Source organism: Taudactylus pleione, unplaced genomic scaffold (genome assembly GCF_031769625.1).
Source record: "Taudactylus pleione unplaced genomic scaffold, aTauple2 ptg000122l, whole genome shotgun sequence".
Taxonomy (NCBI): Eukaryota; Metazoa; Chordata; class Amphibia; order Anura; family Myobatrachidae; genus Taudactylus; species Taudactylus pleione.
Window position 1 is genome coordinate 15816207 of NW_028284524.1, and position 19775 is coordinate 15835981.

General features: G+C 42.7%; 1 protein-coding gene across 1 annotated transcript; it reads left to right on the top strand.

Annotated features, from left to right (window-relative positions):
* Window positions 1-2547: 2547 nt before the first annotated feature.
* Window positions 2548-3603, top strand: LOC148524106 (C-X-C chemokine receptor type 2-like). The gene has a single exon (XM_088472430.1). It carries the CDS (start codon window positions 2548-2550, stop codon window positions 3601-3603), a length of 1056 nt encoding a protein of 351 aa, XP_088328556.1.
* The last annotated feature ends 16172 nt before the right edge of the window (window positions 3604-19775 follow it).

Below are 19775 nucleotides of genomic sequence, written 5' to 3' on the forward strand. Positions count from 1 at the left end.
CTCCTAGTTGTGGCACTGAAAGGGTTATTCATAAATAAGGTCCCTGTGATGTAAGTGACTACTCTGAAAAGTCGATTTAGGGTTATATTAGAGTTAGTTAACATTAAGGCAGGCAAGGCCCATGTCTAATGCAGTGTCATAAAAGCATACAACTGAGATTATAGTTAATAAGGGGCTGATTCAGAAATGGGAGAAAAATAACTTTACACGTGGGCAAATCATGTGGCAATGCACAGGGGTGCAAATACTTTTTTTTTTATACAGAATTAAAGAAAATAAGAAACTTTAACTCACGGGAAGTAACCAAAATCAGGTGGAGGATAAGCATAGGAACAGGGAGCATTGCAGACAATTGAAGGGTAATTTAGAGTGAAGTGTGGTGGTTCAATACTGGCCATATAGGAGCAAAATTAGCAAATGTGTATAAGCAAAAGTTTTTTATTGATTTGTAATGATGAAGGAAGAGGGAAGGGTAGAAGGAAAGCAAGTGGAAAGGTTAGATGGCTAGAGAGGGGGAATAGAGGGGGGTAACGGAGCAGTGTTTTATATAAAAGATCTACAGTAAAAAGATCGACAATGTCTAGATAGACCCAAAATGGTAGATAGTCAATAGGTAGACAGGGACATAAGGTCAACATATAAAAGGTTGACATGGATGAAGATAGACAAGAAAAGGTCCACATGGTCAAAAGGTCAACATTGAAATTGTTGACACAAAAATGGTTGATACCCTTCTCTTCACCCTAATCCACCTAATCCACCCTTGGTGCCTAACCCTAACTCTACCTCATGGAGGATAACTCTTACCATCAGGGTAAGTGCCTAACCATAACCATCCCTTCTAGTGCCAAACCCTAACCCTCTGGTAAGTGCCTAACTATGCCTCTTAGTGCCTAACCCTAACCATCAAGGTAAGTGCCTAACCCAAGCCGTCCCTCCTAAAGCCTAACCCTAACCCTCCGGTAAGTGCCTAACCCTAACCCTGAAAAAAACAAAAACCGTGTCAACTATTTTTGTGTTGACCATTTCAATGTTGACCTTTTAACCCTGTCAACCTTTTATACATGTCTATCTACATCCATGTCGACCTATTGTCCACGTCGACCTATTGACTGTCTACCTTTTAGGGTGTCTATAGAAATTGTAAGCCTTTTTAGTGTAGATCTATTGACTGGAACCAAAAGAGCAAGGGTAAGGGGAAGCGAGTCGAGGGTCAACATGTCATAACAGTTTTGTCTAAGTAGAGGATAATTCAAACAGAACCAGGCAAAGTGACGTTAGTGTAAGAATACCAAGGTTCCCAAATAGCGTGGTACCATTATATCATTTTGGAGCCGCTGATTTAGAATGTAAGCTCTCACAAGCAGGGCCCGCTTCCCTCATGTGCTTCTCCTTATACTTTCTTCTACTCCTTACTCCCCACAAAGGCATATAAAGCCGCGTACACACTAGACGATAAGTTGGACGATATGAACGATAACGTTAACGTTCATCACGTTCAATATCGTCCATTGTGTATGCAAGACATCGTTAATGATGCTCGCTACCGTGGATCATTAACAATGTCTTTCATCGCCCGTACTTGCAGGGCAAACTGACAATATTGTCATGTTCTGCAAGTACAGGGATTAGGGAGGGTGCCATCACTGAACGATATCGTTGACAACATTGAGCCCGGCAGTGCAGGGGAAACACTCATGGAGAATATAGTTAAGTGTGTATGCGGCTTAACACTTGATTGCTGACTACCTGCTGCTTATTTTGAGGGTTATGATCGCTAATGCAGAAATGTGTACAAACCATGTCCTTGTCCTGTATTGTACTGTAAGTCACTGGTTTCTTGTTCACTTATTTGTCTATGTACTCTGTAAGGCATTGAAGAACACTTGTGACGCCATATAAATAAAGGTTATTAATAATAATAATAATAATAATAATAATAATAATAATAATAATAATAATAATTTATTCCTTTTGGCAATGAAATATAAATGATTAGTGAGTTTTTGAAGTGTAGGGAGTATAAATTGTTTCCATTTAAGGGACAATTGGTATTTTGCTACACAGGAAATGTGTAAGATCATGCATATTTTTCTTTTTTTTTTTTCATGCAGGGTAAGTAATGGCAGCTTTTGCATGTAGCTCACACATGTCAGGACTCGCCCCTCCCAATTTTAAATCTCCCTGCACATTTTATATCTGCCTCACCTGCAGTGTGCCATGATTTTGCCAAGGTGCACACGTAATTCTTTTTTTGCTTTGCTCCCAACTCAGAAACAGCCCTTTTGTTTTTTTATTGTTTTCTCGGTTAGTGGTCTGTACTATCTAGCTACAGTATTTGTCTTAAACATAAAGAACTAGCGGGGCATGGCCGCATAACACATGGGTAACACATGTACTAAGTTACAGAATACTTAATGCCTAGGGCAATGCAAATCCCAAATACAGCCCAGTTCAGAGATTTGCTCTATAGAACGTATGTGTGTATTTCATTCTGACACTCTATTATAATCAGTTTACTCTTCCCAACAGCCTCAGAAGACAAACATGTCCAAGTCCATGTTTTTTGACCCCTCTGAGTATGAGGACAGCACAGATACTTTTACCTATATTCCATCTCCCGATACAGCACGGTGTAGGGATCCGTGGACCCTCAATAAATATGTAGTCGTTGTGGTTTACACCTTAGTCTTCCTACTCAATATAGTCGGCAACAGTATTGTGATTCTGGTCATTTGCTGCAACAAGCTGAAGAGGTCGTCCACAGATGTCTACCTCCTGAATCTGGCCATCGCTGACCTATTGTTTGCTGTAACTCTGCCTTTCTTAGCAGTTTACAAAGTCCATGGATGGGTGTTTGGCATTCACATGTGCAGATTTGTTTCTATATTGCAAGAAGTCAACGTCTACAGTGGAATTCTGCTGCTGGCTTGTATAAGTGTGGACCGATATTTGGCTATTGTTCATGCCACTGAAACTGTAATGCAGAAGAGGCATTGGGTAAAATACATTTCTCTGGCTATTTGGATATTTTCATTTGTTATTTCATTTCCCACCATCTGGTTCAAAGATGTGTTTCTGACCCCTAGGAATGGAGTTGTTTGCCACGAGAACATCGGACATGAGAACACAGAGGGCTGGAAAGTCATCTTAAGGATTGGGTGGCACTTGGTTGGTTTCTTCATACCTCTGCTCATCATGTTCTTCTGCTATGGTTTTACCATTAAAACTCTTTTCCAGACCAAAAATAACCAGAAACACCGACCCATGAAGGTCATCTTTGCTGTTGTTCTTGCCTTCCTCATCTGCTGGCTCCCATACAACATCACCGTTATTGTGGACTCTCTAATGCGAACAAGCTATATCATCGAAACATGCAAGATGAGAAACCAGTTGGGCGTTGCTCTGCCTTTAACTGAAATCATTGGCTACACTCACAGCTGTATCAACCCGATTCTCTATGCCTTCATAGGCCAAAAATTTCGTCAGAGCTTCCTAAGGATCCTGGCCAGCAAAGGCATTGTCAGCAAAGAGATTCTTTCCCATTATGGCCGGGCCTCATCCATTATGTCCACATCTGGAAATACATCTACCACACTTTAGCATTATCGATGGATTAGGGAGTGTTATCATGGACCTAAGGGCCTGATTCAGGTTGGATCGCAAGGCTGTGTTCGCACGCAACCAGACGATGTTTGCATTCTGCACATGCGTATAAGATGCAGTGCGCAATCCGGTCACTGTGATCGGGACGCGTTCACAGTGAGCACACAGAGTCCTCACACAGTGATTTACAGGAAGTGACCGTTTAAAAGTGGTGATGGGAGGTGGTCAAAGAAACGCCGGCGTGCCTGGGCTTTTAAACGCTGTTACAGGGGCGTGCATAATTAAGCCCCTGCAATAACATACGCTGGCAGAAGTCTAGATGGCAACAGGAAGTTTAGCAGTTTGTGAGGTAGGGTCAGGTCAACCACAACTGTGCGGATGATTCCGATGTTACTCGATGTTACCGATGTTCACTACAAATTACAATAGACCTTAGCATGCAGCAGAACAGAACTATTGCACCACAGCTACATTCAAAAAACTAAAATACTGTAGAAAAGCTAATAGGAATCGATAGCTAAATGATTTCATTTTCAAGTGCAGTGTTGTGTCCCTGCCCATACTTGCCAACTCTCCCTGAATGTCAGGGAGACTCCCTGAAATAGGAGCAATCTCCCTGACTCCCTGAATAGTCTAGTAATCTCCCTGATTGCACCTTACCCCCATTATGAAGCTGTTATATATAAAAAAACAGAGATATATACATTAAATGGGATCATTAGTATAATCCATCTCCATTGGCTGTAAGTACACTGACAGATTAACCTAGACCACTGTACCCCACCCCTTTTCTATACGTAGATCCAGGGGCTGGCTGGCAACTTTCAGGCTGGGGGCCATACAGAAGCACGTGGCCCCGCTTGTCTACAGGAGGGGGGGGGGAATGAAGTAAAACTAACATGTGTGCATGTGTGTCGCTGGGACATTACATGCTCTGCTTACCTTGGCAGATGGTTATCCTTTGTGCCGGGCCTTCTCCACAAGGGTCAGTGCCACTCCTCAGCTCGCCATGCGCCTTATCCTCTCTTGCCTCTCGGTGATGGCTTGATTCTGCCGGCTACTTGAATTCTCAACGGACTTACAGTAACCTAAGCAGCACGGGGGATGCAATTAGCTCCTTTGCATATGAATATAATACATATATATATATATATATATATATATATATACACACAGTATATATATTTTACTCACACACATACACATAAGCTCCCCATCCCACACTGTGCTTCCAAATACCACTAAGCTCCTTCCATCTCATACTATACTCCCTCATACCTCATCCCACAATGTGCTCTGCTATCCTCCCCTCTATGTTACTCCATGGTATGGTCTCAGCAACCTCTACCCCCTGTGTTACTCCATGGTCTCAGCTCCCCTCCCCCCATGTATCTCCATGGTCACATCTCCCCTTCCCCTGCGTATCTCCATGGTCACACCTACCCACCCCCCCATTCCCCTCTGTGTGTCTTCATGGTCTCAGCTCTCCTTCCCCTACGTATCTCAATGGTCTCAGCTACCCCCTCTGTGTGTCTCCATCATCTCAGCTACTCCCATCCCTTTCTTTGTGTCTCCATGGCTAGGTCCCAACTTTTGTCTAACTAGGCCTCCCTCAGCTCCTCCAACCCTCCTTCCATCCCTATAGCCTCCTTCAGCTCCTTCCCCTTCTCTTACCTCTCCTAACATAATCTCTGCAGCCCGCTGAGCTCTTCATCGCGCTGGCGGTGGCTCTTCCTCTGTTCTTTTGTGGAAGCGTGCGGACGTCATGATGCCACGCGCACTGGTCCGAAAACAAAACAAAAACTTTATTGCGCTGGGACATCATGTCCCATGATGTCTCAGGGACCCGGCAGTAAATTCATGCCAGCCTGCGCTTGCTGATTGCTTTAGCAGCACAGGCACAGGTGGGAACAAACAAACCACTGGCCGGGGTTGAGGAGCATCCATTCCTCCCACAGCTGTGCCATGTACAGGCAGATCGCTGCTGCGGGCGGCCCTGAAACAACAAAATCATACCGGCCCAGGGGGCAGATGGCACCCTGTCCCCCGGCCCAGCCCGCCCCTATGTAGATCTTACTAACTGCTTTGAGGCTTGTTTACATTTGGATATAAGTCAGTTGTATGACACGCATCTCAGATGTAGCAGTACACGCCCACTTTAATGCGTGCTCATAGGTGTCCCTTTCAAAATCTCCCTTAAATGCATTTTCAAAAGTAGGCAAGTATGTCCCTGCCACATAGAACAGCAGAAAAATGGGAAACTTACCAGCTGCAAAACATGCTGAGGTTCAGTACCTTTAGCTCTGCATGATCAAATCTGTACATAAAAGTAACCATGGAAAAAATGGTAAACAAATCACTTGAGGTTGCAGTACATACTGTACTTGCTAACCTTATAGAACTCCTCCCTGGGAGCAGCCCGGAGAGGAGGTTCTGCAATCATCTTCTGGGGCGGGGTGGACTGTAGACATCATTAGGCCCCGCCCCACCACATGAAAAATCTCCCCGTCCTGCCCACTTCACTTGAAAGAGGTTGGATGTGGGAGATCTGCCTACACTTTCAGGGATGCGGGGGGCTACCCAAAAAATTGGTAGCCACCCGCGACTTCCGGGAGTGTAGGCAAGTATGGTCCAGCATGGAAAGCTACTAAAACGTGGAGGTGTTGCCCATAGTATTAGTAACCAGTCATATTTTAACATTTTCTAGAATGCAATAGAGAAATGATAGCTAGAATTTGATTGGGCAACACTCCCAAAAGCTTTAGTAAATTTACCCGGTTGTGGCAGTATTCATTACATGTATTGCATTTAAAGTTGTTCATGTTGTGTTTTTGAATCTCTTTATGGGGTTACATTCCTGGAGTAGGGATGAAACATCCTATGGCAAATGAGTTCTGAAATGAAGAGAGCGTTATACATCTTTACTAAGTGGGACAGGACCATAGCTAAGTGCAGGATACAGTAGTGTATAAAATGCAGAGCAGTTATAAAGATGTGTATTTAAATAAACAATACAGGAAACCGGGCGCTGTGGTCTAAAAAGAGTGAAATCTATAAGCAGCTGCACCTAAGGGGTGGCTAGCCCCTATGGAAAAGAAGAATGGAAAAGAAGGGAGCGCTGATAGAAGTCATAAACATTTAATAGCAATTCATGAGAATAAAAATAAAAATCACATATAAGAGAACATAAAATTTATAATGCACATATGTACAAATAGAAGCTAAGTCTCATATAATTGAGTGAATAAGAACAGCAGCAATGTTACCATATGAGTAATGTCCGTGGTTAGAAGGTATTAAATGCTGTTGTAAGTGACCTGTATAGGATCATGAGTGTCCAATCATAAAAAATTATTCCAATTCCAGAAAATGGTGGTTGGTTAATAAAAATTCTATGAACCAGTGCTATCCTGACTACTGTTCTTGCACTGTAGTGAAAAAAAGTGTTCCAGTGTATAAAAAGGTTGACGAGGGTTAACCCAAATGAATAAGATGACTATAGTGTAAATGGATATTATATCCAGTACTTAGCTGATGGATGAAAATGACCGGACCGGTCTCGGTATCAATCAGTCAGTATTCCTCCTAGTCCCGTCCTCTCGTGGCAGGCAGTGTCCGGAATGCCGCTCTAAGGTGGCCTAAGGAAGGAAGGCAGCGGTGAAAGGGTAATGCTCAGCCTGAGCTGGTCCGTAGGTAGTGAAGCGTGAAATGCAGTCCTCGCTCTTCCTGGTCACACCGCGAGCAGGACGGGTGAAGCCGATGCAAGGCAGCTCACCCTTGGTGCAGGGGATGCAGCGGCAGACAGAACAGCCAGCCAGGCTGGATGAAGAAGGCTCATGAAAGTCTGAGCAGTCCCTTGACTCGAGGGAAGTAACGGCTAAATTGAAAGCCGGTCGGGCTGGACAGAGACAGCTCGCGGGGGTCTGAGCAGTCCTGTTGTGTGGTAGACCGTGGGTGGAGAGAATAGGATATACCAACGCGTTTCTCTGCCTGTGGTAATCTGGCAGTTTCCTCAGAGGTGTATTTAAATAGGATGTATTCATGAAAGCTTAAAATCGTGAAAGATAAAGCACACACCAATCAGTTCCTAACTGTCACTTTACTGGCTGCATTTGAAAAATGACAGGTAAAAGCTGATTGGCTGGTGCTTTATCTCTCACAATTTTATCACTCTCCAAACTTTCATAAATATCCCCTTTTATAAGAGTTGTATATTTCTAAGTTTATTTTAATTGGTCAAAACAGTGACAACGGTGCAAGAAAACTGACAGTTGTTATACAGAAGAAAATACCATATTTATTTTTAATTAGAGATGAGTGAGTCCGGTTCTACGAGAACCGAACCCACCGAAACTTTGAGATCCGGACCGAGGTCCGAACATGGCTCGAGGTTTCCCGTGTGACTTGGATCTCAAAACAAGGCAAAACATCATCCTCACGCTGTCAGATTCTCACGGGTTTTGGATTATTTAAAGGTTCTCCGCGATCGGCGCCATTTTCACTCTGGCTGTGGAGAGAGAAGCTAGCAGACGTGTAGTCACTGTCAGTCACTCAGTGTGTGTGTCCAGTCGGGGTCTTGGGCTGAAGGCTGCTGCTGTGTTGTCCATAAAGGGGCTTAGGCTGCAGTATATAAAGGGGGGCTTCCTTCATGGGTGCTGCAGCTGCTGTGTCACTTGTCATGTCAATTAACTGTGGTTGCTGCTGTGTTGTTGTCCTGTCCATCAGGCTAGGGCTGCAGTCCATAAAGGGGTGCTGTGTTGCCCAGGGGGGGTGCTATGTCAATCAGGGGTGCTCTTCCCCAGTGCTAAAAAAAATAAAAGTGCTTTATTTGTGTGTGTGTGTGTGTGTGCGTTAGTAATTTAGCTGTGCTATTATTGTTTAGTGGCACTGCGGACCAGACCGCAGTTTATCATCCACATATTTGTGACTCTGCACTGCAAGTGGTCTGTCCGCACTCAGCAGGGGTCCTTTGTTGTCCATAAAGAAGGGGTGCTGTCTGTGTTGTTCAACAAGGGGCTGCTGCCTCATTCAGGGATGCTCTTCCACAGTGTAAAAAAAAATAAAAGTGTTGTTTTGTTTGTGTGTGCGTGTGTTTGTGTGTGTGTGACACTGCCGGCCAGAACGCAGTTTATCATCCACGTATTGTGACACTATAAGTTGTAGCGCAGTGTGTTATTATTATTCATAAAAAATATTGTGACACTGTAAGTGGTAGCGCAGTCTAATAGTCAACTTTTCACTTCTTTCCTCAATTGTGAATAAATGATTAGTCTACACGCCGACTACAAGACAACAACAAAGTGCTAAATAACATGCATTATATATAAAACATAATGACATCACTGTAAGTGGCAGTGCAGTGTGTGATTCTTTTATTATTCATAAAAAATCTTGTGACACTGTAAGTGGCAGCGCAGTGTGTTATTCTTATTCATTAATAATGTTGTGACACTATAAGTGGTAGCGCAGTGTGTTATTCTTTTCTTATTCATAAAAAATCTTGTGACACTGTAGGTGGCAGCGCAGTGTGTTATTCTTTTCTTATTCATAAAAAATCTTGTGACACTGTAGGTCATTGATACAGCAGTGTAATATTTAAAATTGATACAAACTGACATGTGTGATGTACCCCGCTTCATTTGTGTTTGTTGATATGGAGAACGATCAGTTGAGAGGAGGGCAAGAACCACATATTGTGCTGGAGCTGCTGCCAGTGCCACCAGTCATGACAATATTAGTCCAACTACATCATCTACTAAAGCCGATGCCCAAGGGCATACAGGGCATAAAAAAGGCGAGTGCACACTCTAACCATGCTGATTCTAATAATAATATGGCTAAATTGCATAAAAGAGGTTCTTAGCATAATGATGGCCATAATTAAGGGTCTGGCCACCTTATCCAAATGACCTCCATCAGGCAGGTCCCTAACACTCCTATGGAACAAATACAGGGCACGGGACCCCCAGGCCAACTCAGCAGAACTGCCCCATGGCATCACACTAGTGTGAGATTTAAAGTGAGGGTTAGAAAGTAATAAAGAAACACCTATGTGTTAAGTCCTACATAAGTAGGAGGTTATAATTAAAAGTGTATAGAGTGCTACATATATAAAAAACAAACTAAAGTGAAAAAGTGTACATTATGATGCCATGAAACAGTCCAGCCACACCAGCCCAGATAGCCCCGCACCCCAATACCAGTCCCAAAACTGACACACAGCATATACAGTATATAGTAGGTCTTACCCTCAGTGTGCCTTATTAGATGTGCAGTCGTGGAGTAGAAGGACTCCTTGCTAATTAAAAACACCCAGGAACAGGTGGGAAGGGTGCTAATCAAGGTGGAAAGAGTCTCGTCCTTCCAGTGTACATACATACACACAGTACAGAATATATAGGGGGAGGGCCCTAGACTGCACACCCTAAGCACAATGTGAGGTGCTACCTGCTGAGACTTGTAGTGCTGCATGCAGAAAAAGAGAAACAAATGCAAGTGCACACTCTAACCATGTTGAACTTAATAATAATATGGCTAAATTGCATCAAAGAGGTTCTTAGCATATTGATGGCCATAATAATGGGCCTGCCCACCATATACAGGAGACCTCCATCACACTAGTGTGAGATTTAAAGTGAGGGTTAAAGAATAATAAAGTTTCTTTATTATTCTTTAACCCTCACTTTAAATCTCACACTAGTTTGTTGCCATGGGGCGGTTCTGCTGGGTTGGCCTGGGGGGTCCCATGCCCTGCATTTGTTCCATAGGAGTGTTAGGGACCTGCCTGATGGCGGTCACCTGGATATGGTGGTTCTGCCTCTTATGATGATGTAAGCACAAGTGAACATGCTGACATAGAAATCAAATAATGCTTCTGTGGAAGTGCATCAGGCTGAACAGGATATTTGTGTAGCTGATGCTAATAAGAATGTTGTTGATGAGGATGTTGTTTGTGTAAATAAGGCACCAGTGGAAGAAACAGTTATTGCCCATGATAAGGAAAAGCCAATGGGCACAAGACAAATGATCTCTACATGCACAAACTGGCTTTACAGAGGCAAGATGTTGTCACCATCATCATCCAATTCCTCACCCTCATCGGTGTGTACATCATCTTCACACAATATTATTTTGTCCCTGCTGGAATCTACCATTACAGGTGCCTCTATAATTTTTGGATGTAATTGGCATAGAATTTGTAGTTCATTTTGATGGACATCATCTTTTCCACACTTTGAGAAAGTAGCCTCCTATGCCGATCACTGACAAGGTTCCTGTACTGAAAACTTTGCACACTGGAGGGTGGGCAGCTCAAGTAAACCAAAGTCAATTTGTGGTAGGACCTCCAAATTGCTTTTTTCCCCTGCCTGTAGTCAAACAGACTGTCTGACATGCCTATTTGCCATTGGAACATTATCATTAAATAATTTAAAATAGTCCTCAACCATTCTTTGAATGGTGACCGTTATCAGGTGGAGTCATGATAGAGGTCTCATTAATAGTAGTCAATTACTTTAGACCTGACCAGTTGTCAAAACTTGGTTGTGTTGAATCATCTGCATCACCAGTGGGTCTTTTGGGAAAGTTTAGTTTTTTACCATCAGATGCACTTGCTGGAGAAACTGAAGGAGAAGCCATCGCTGCATCATGTGCCACTTGAGCTGACAATTTGCTTACCTACAGCTCTTTGCATCTCTTCAGATCTGTGTCCGTTGGGAAGAAAGACACAACCTTAAAGCTTGTGTTTGCTCTGTTCAGCTTGTCCACATACCTGTGGTTAAGTGGACAGTGGGTACAACGGCATTTTGGAGGCCACTAATTAAGTTTTTTTTATTGTCCCTTTACAGGTTGGAAATTGCTTTTCTAGTGAAATGGAATCTTGATGGGATTTGGTAGCGGGGACACAGGAGCTCAATTAACTGTCTAAAACCAACTGCATTATTGTTATTAATGTGTCCTGATTTGCCATGTTGGAAGTTGAACTGCTGCAATCTCTGACATGAGGTTGCTTAATGCCAAAAATGTCCAGAAATGTTTATGGCCACAGACAGCATCTCCTGCATGCCCCTTTAATTTAAAAAAATATTCTGAACCACCAAGTAGATTTTATGGGCAAAACATGGGACATATTGTTCACCCATACTCTCCCTTCCTCCCTCATAAATTTGCTTCAGAATAAAAAAAATGGAATTCAATTTACTACCAATCATCCCTTCCTGTCCCTGCCATCAACTACATACATACTCTGGCCTCTTGATTAATGAAAACATATGTTTCCTTATGTAACACTTAGGTAAGTAGCAGGTATCCTAGAAGTTAGTAATAGTCATTACCTCAACAGTATTTTTTATTTAGCTTGGTTTGACAGACTGCTCCAGCTAAAACCAATCTTAGTTAGACAGCTTAAACAAATATCACTTTACATGTACATGCAAAACCAAGCTATAAGACAATTGGATAAATACAAGTCTAAATACAAGTAATTTCTTTAAAACCTAAAACAGATTAATATCTAATCCGCTAACACAATTTAAACACAAATATCATATAACTATGTCAGAAAATACAATTAATTTAAATTCTGGGGCCCCATACATAAATTTAAGTCTGACAACCAGTTTCCGTTGGAGTACTCAGTTAATAGCACTATAACAGGTTATTTGGTTGTCCCAGTTTAGCTTGGGTAAATTTTCCTGGACTTGGCTAATTGTAATCCAAAAACAAAAGGTGCTGCTTTCTTGCTTTAAAATGAGTCCCTGTTCCTGGCTCTGTCAGGTAGAATTGCAACAAAAGTATCTATCTAGTCCTTTTACTCAGTGTCGGGCTGGGGCATAAAGGGCCCACAGGGGAATGCAATGGCAAGGGACCGCTGAAGAGGTGTGACCAGCCTTTTGTAGGTGTGTCCATCAACTGAAGGGGTGTAGTCATCCCCAATACATAATATCAATAATCTGTGATACTTTTAAAATAATACCAATAATCTGTGCCCCCTTTTATTATAGTATCAATAATCTTATGCTGTTATATTAGATAAGCAATAATCCCTCTCCCTGTTATAAAAATATCAATAATATAGTAGCCAGGGGCGGATTGGGAGAGAAAACCAGCCCGGCAAGTTTATGGAAGCAGCCCTGATGGGGGCGGGGTTTGATAAGGGGGACAGGGGGCCTGATTCAGAGCCACTCGTAAGCGGCAGCTCGTTCGCTCTGAGCGATGTTTGCCCAACTGCGCATGCGTACGGATCGTTATACGCATGCGCGAACCAGTCAGTGCGGCCGAAATTCATGTGCTCGCAAAATAGCGAATGCCTGATAATTTGAGAGACAGAAAGAGGCGTATGTGGGTGGTAACAGGGGAAGGTGCTTGAAAACGGGGAGTGGAGATCCGATCGCAGGCGTGCTTAAAGGTCAAAACGGGCGTTTTATGGGTGTGCATATTTAAAACAGCAGCGTCATTGACCACGTCACTGGGTTCTTTTATAGCCAGAACTGCTCGCAAAATTGTGGTAGCAAAAACCAACCACAAGAATAGCGAGCAGTTCATACCCTGTTCGATGTACTCGATTAATCTAATAAATAGCGGACATGACGTAGGATGCGAGCGGCCAGGGGGCGTATTCGTTCAGACCTAGAGGCGTAAACAGACCGCAAACAGCGAACGGTTCATTTGAATAGCCACCCCTTGTTTTAGAACGAACGACCGCAAATAGCGAGTGGCTCTGAATGAGGGCCAGGATCCCTCCTGATAGGGCCTGATTCTGTGATTCTGAGTCAGACGCAGTTGCGCCTTCCTGGCATCTTTTGCTGCAGTAGCGACTTTAGGCTAATGCCGCCACAATGCCCTTCCCTGCTGTACATCCATGCGCCAGAATAAGGACTGTCGCCCACTGACTGTGTCTACAGACGCTGCAATCATGCTTTGTGCATGTTTAGACTCCATCGGTCGCACCATTTAAACTTTCACCAGCCCTATGCTAGATGCAGATCATCCATCCAAAGGGAGCAATTCAGCATCTCTGTACCCAGTCACTTTCAGTAACATGCCTGTGTTTCTACTATAACATGCCCATACTATGTTACATCTGCGTCTGATAGCCAACTACCTAGGAACGCCCAACACATTTCTAATACACTTCTTGGTGCATCTGTCTGAATTTGTACTGCAACTCTGTATGAGCACCATCAGGACACATGCGCAGTACAACTCAGATGCATGCGCAGACTAATAACATCACATTAGGAAAAAAAACACTTTGGTCACAACAGGAAAAATCCCACGTTGGCCTCCACAGAAAAACAAACAAATACATTGGCCGCTGCAGAAAACAAAACATTAGCCCCCACAGGAAAAAAACAAACACATTTTCCCCAATAAGAAGAAAATATAACACAATGGTGTTATAAGTGGAGAAGTTGCCCATAGCAACCAATGAGCTCCTACCTATCATTGTATAGACTGTACTTGATAAATGCTACTTGAAAGCTGATTGGTTGCTTTGGGCAACTCCTCCACTGGTTCACTTCTCCACACTTTTCACTGCTTGATAAATAGACCCCATTGTCCCACAAAGGAAAAAAAAAACACATTGGCTCCCAACAGAAAAAAAACACAGTAGCCCCACACAGCAACAAAAAAAAAACAAACACATTAGCACCCGACAGGAAAAAAACAAACACATTAGCCCCCGACAGGAAAAAAATAAGACATACATAATTTCCTCAGTTCCCCACACAAGACTGACCTGTCTGCAGTACTTGTTGACAAGCTTAGTTGCTGGACATTTGGACTGCACCGCACATCTTGTAGCAGGTCAGGGGGCCCTCAGTTACAGTTCAGGGCAGGGCTGACATAGAAATTGTGGGGCCTGAGACTGAAAAAACAGGCAGGGGCCCCCCTCTCTCCAGGCCTGGGCATCAAGTCCCGGCAGTTCCCCTAACCAGATGGTGGCCCTGACTGAGGCATAATATTTTATACTAGAGTGGGCACTGTGGGTCATAATGTTTATTACTAGAGGCAGAGTGGAGGCATAATGTTATTAATGGGGCATTGTTTAATATAGAGTGGCACTGTGGGGCATCATATTAATACTGGGGACAGGAAGGGTGCGGAGAGAGAAGTCTTCACAAACTGCTGCAGCGGCAGCATGTAAGGGAGACAGACCGGTCAGGCATTGCTGGAGAGAGAGGGAAGGGGTGGGGACTCGGGAAGGGGACAGGGAGAGGAGACTTAGGTTCACATATTGTACTCACCCCTATTGGCTACTCTGCTTCCAGGTGCTCTTCTGGGAAGCAGTCGGGAAGCCAACGGACGAAATCCCGACCGCCAGCTTCCCGATTGTCTAATCCCGGCAAGGTACTAATGAGAGGCATCGAAATCCCGACGCCTGTCATTAAACCTACGCCGGGAGCCCGACACCCGGCTTACCGATCGAAGGTAAGCTGGGCGCGGACAGCCGCTAGGGGGTGGTTAGGTTAGGGGCTCCTAGGGGGGACTTAGGGTTAGGCACCCCCCCCGGGAGGTTAGGGTTAGGCTAGGGGAAGGGGGTTAGGGTTAGGCACCCCCGGGGGAGGTTAGGGAAAGGCACCCCCCCGGGAGACTTAGGTTTATCCTGCGGGGAAGGGGGGGTTAGCGTTAGGCACTTAGAGGGGGGTTAAGGTTAGGCACTTGGGGGGGTTAGGGTTAGGCACCCCATGCGGCCGGTGGTGCATCATATTGATTCCGCTGTTCTGTGCTGTCCCATGGGGTAGGCTGGTTAGACTATCACCCCCAGTTAGATCCATGTTACGCAGCAGCTGCTTCCGGCGAGCGGCACCCGAAAGTGCCTGCTATCCGGAGCATATGACCGATTCCAGTTTGTGTTCCACAGTGGAACGCAAGTACTGGAAACGCAGCTCCAGCCAACAGTGTGAGCCGAGCTGGCCTGGCCGTGACAGTAAGAGCGAGCCCGGCCAAGGACACTATGGGACCGACCCAGCGGGACCTTACCCGGTGGCTCAATCCGCCCCTGATAGTAGCAATAATATACATAGTTTACATACACACATATATATATTATATAGATCAATGGATGATTACAGCGCCAAAAATGAATCCACTCTGAACAATGTGTGGTGCTTCCACTAGTGGGTGCTTATTTAGTTTAAAAATTATATTTTTAGTGATTTGTGTATGTATATACCTATATATGTGTATGTGTGGACTTACTTTATATATACAAGGTGTCTGTTCAGTCAACAGAGTGGCGGCAGTTGGATACTACCATCTAGGTTTAAATGTTATAGAACAATGCAGCGCCTATTAGTGCAACTTCTGAACAATTCTTACAAATATTAAAGTGTACAAAATGTGCAATTTGTGAAAAAGTGCAAACAAGCTTATTTGCTCTCATGGCATCACTATAGCAACATTGAAAGTGTCTTAGTGTAAATAAATAGTGCAAATAAATAGATAAACCTAATCCTTAAATATATCTTTAAAACATGTGTAAGAACACCAAAACTATTTCAAGAATTCATAAATATAAAAATACAGTGTATTAATAGACCAAGTATAAAAAATTACAAAACATCCAAATATACACAAAACATATATGGAAAATTAAAAATGCAAGGAGTGGAGAAATAAACTAAAGAGCAATATTATGCAATCATTTTTAGTTTAAAAAATTGGAAATCAGAGTTCAGCTTATCTTTCATCAGCAGTGCTTAGGAAGGTCCATAATGGCAGAAAGCATTATAAGGGCATTATAAGTCTCTGGGAAAAGTACTTTGGCATTATGTTTTAAAATGCCTCTGCCCCTATACACAAAATGCTCATTCTGCCTATTGCTGAGCGACTGGGATGATACATATAGGATTTCTGTGTTTCCTGGCTCCAAGGTCCTTTTTACTCTCAAGACCTCTGTCTGCCAATCAGTATCGCTTCCTGGGCTGTCTCTGGTGCCTTCTCCTTCAGCCTTTGGACAACAGACCCCAGGATTTCCAACAGAGATGCTCCAAAGTAAGCTGAACACCTCCCCCTGTCACCGTACTGCGTACTGTAGCTCCCTAGACTCTCTCCAACCACCACAGTAGCTGCTCCACCAACTGCCGGTTTCAACTGTTTTATTTCAGCCAGCATGAGCCAACTCCTGGGCCCCAGCTCCACCAGCTATTTCCAAGCCGCATGACGCTTCTGCCAGCAAAGTCCTCGGCTGCACGCTGACTTTGGGAACAAGTCTCTTACCTAATAACAGCTGGCTCTTTTAATGCAGGGCAACTCTTAAATATGAATATAATCCAAAGGGTTATTGAAAGTCTTTTCAGAGGATACACGAGTTCCCTCCATCTGGCAATGTTCCATTTGTTCAGACCCAATAGTCTGCATAGGGTACAATTTCAATTGATCCCGATGGACCAAACTGTCTTTGTTATCTACCTCCCGTTGAATGCGATAAACAGCTACTTCTGTTTCAGGGACATCGACAACTTTATACGGACTTGGGGCCTGATTCAGACCCACTCGCTAAGCTGCAAACGGATGCAGCTGGGCGATTATTGCCAACTGCGCATGCGTATGCACCGCAGTGCGCGTGCATGAAGCCGCCAATGCGATGAGGAAACAATCGCTCTCAACCATAATTCCAAAGTGGTAGTTTGAGTGACAGAACAGGGCGCCAGTGGGTTGTGGCTGGGGAAAGTCTGTGTAAACGGGGTGTGCTTGCACTAGCACAGACGTGGCTGGGCGTTTTTATACCAACTTATGGGCATACATAATTAAACTGGCTCTTTTTCTCTCTGCAGCACTCGCAGTGCTTGGGGTAGCCTAGGGTCTACCGCAAGCACTGCGTTTGCAGTTGATGGTTCTCTTCGCTTCCGATGGTTGCATACACACATAATAGAGTTTTGGGTAGAATCTGCACTAGTCAGTCAGAAACATTGTTACTAAGAAGTATAGTATTATTTGAAAACCAACATACCGGTCTTAACTCATAAATTGTAATAAAGTAAGACTAATCTATGGTTAGTGGTGCACCAGAATTATTTGTGAAAGCACAATATTAACTGTTTATGCAAAGACGCAAAAAGAAGAACAAATATAGTCTAACTGGTGCACTCTTGAGCAATAAGGAAGTAATTGAAAGAAAAAATATGTATAGAAGTATTAATATTTAACCTTTAATAATTATACAGTAAAAAAGGTATTTTAAGTATACTGATAAATACCCAGGGATCAAAAACAACAACAAATAACAAAGATACACATAAATAATAAATATAGTATTAACATATGGCGAAAATATTCTTCTCCCGGTTCATAAGTATAATCTCAAAATGAAATAAATAAATAAATAAATAATAATACATCTATGAACCAGAGTAAGTACACCACATACATTAAGTGCAGAGTATTAGAAATGATCTCGTTAAATATCTTAGAGACCAATCAATGCAAAATTCAGAACAGCTGTGCATTATATCTGAATCACAATGCTCTTTATTCTCAACATCGCACTGTTAATTGGAGAATATGAACACATATAATTCATAACCACCTAATAATTGGAAACTGGTATCATTGTTCATAAAGTTATACAGAGTAAATCTCCTAGCTTACTTATAATCCTATAATAAACAGGTCTGTAACAAGAAAACCCTGGAAAGTAAAAACGTAAGGTATATATAACACTGTTGAGTTCAGCTAAATGATACAAAAATATATATATGTATATACACTAGAAATATCAATACCACAGGCAAGGTCTATGAGTTGCAGATATACAGAAAATAAAGGAAAGCCTGGGGATAAGCTATATATCACACCTTCTACTGTCCCTTGTCTATGTGGATAGCGAACAAGGGATGAGAAAGGAGTGGGCAAGATCCCCAAGGAAACAACAGTTAAAGCACTGCTGCTGTCCCCGCTCCTGACCGTGTCTCCCCTCTGTTACTCTGAAAGCATTGCAGAGGGAGAGTGTCAGCCCAGCTTGAATGAGAGAGCACCGGAGTGAAAGGCAGAAAGGATACCTGTTATACCATCAGTGCGATATGGAGCTGTAATGGAGATTCTGGCTGAGCTGTTGAAGATTGAGCTGCCCGTCGCGTATGGCTGCGGGAAAACAGCTGTTCGTGGTGTGTCAAATTAAGGGCTGTTAGTGTATAGACAGCCCGTCGGAAGGACGCGCGTTTCGCCTCTACAGGCTTGGTCACCTGATCGCCGTGTGGTAGGCCTCTCTCTCTCTCCCTCTATCAAGTGGTACTGCACCAATCGGAATTCCTTATTAATGAATGGCATGTCTGTGGACCAATCAGCAAATACCTCCAAAGGATCCAATCAGGCACAATTGCATATGAAATTGGTGTGGGTTCAATATCATAATTAGCATACATAAACATAAGCCCGGTAACTAAGCCAAACTATATCATAACATTAACGGAAATGAGTAGGATTATAAATATGAAAAAAAGAGGTTATAATGCATTGACCTGCACCTAAAATCGGGGGAACACACAGTAAATAATTACATATATACATGTCATTATTGCAATAACATCGATCAGATAATAAAAAATAATCCAGAAAAAATGCCAATTAGGCACTGTGCACTTAAAATAAGTATAAATAGTATATCTTGACTAAACAAAATTCATAATTAAGCCATACTAATTTAGAACAATGTAAGCATAAACTGGATTGTGCTGATCACATAGAAGAATATAATGAATCATTGGTCAGCTTAAAAAGGGGCACATAAAAAATGATAGTTTATATATAACAGTTGTTGCTCCAATATCATAGTCACCACGAAACCTATAAAATCACATCTAGCACCTACATAGCTACCAAAGTGTCCTAGAAAACAAATCCTGGTAAGAAATGTAATCCAATGCATGAATATACATGCATTCATGCAAAGATAAATACCCATGCACATGTGCAAACCTATCAATATAGGAAATATATTATGTGTAAGTATATAAAAAAATATTAGGTCAAAAAATTTATATATCAAAAAATGTTATTTATTAAAATTAATGTGCAGATAAAGTGATAATATGTGAAAAAATGAAAAAATAAAAATGAAGTGAAAATTGTGCAAAAAGTGAAAGAAAATATGTGGAAAAATGCTCAGGCACATATCATTAAAAATATACTATATATGATATAATTGAAAAAAAATACATACAAAA

Excerpts from the sequence above, each read along its gene's own strand:
- LOC148524106 (XM_088472430.1), top strand. The coding sequence starts at position 2,548 with ATGTCCAAGTCCATGTTTTTTGACCCCTCTGAGTATGAGGACAGCACA.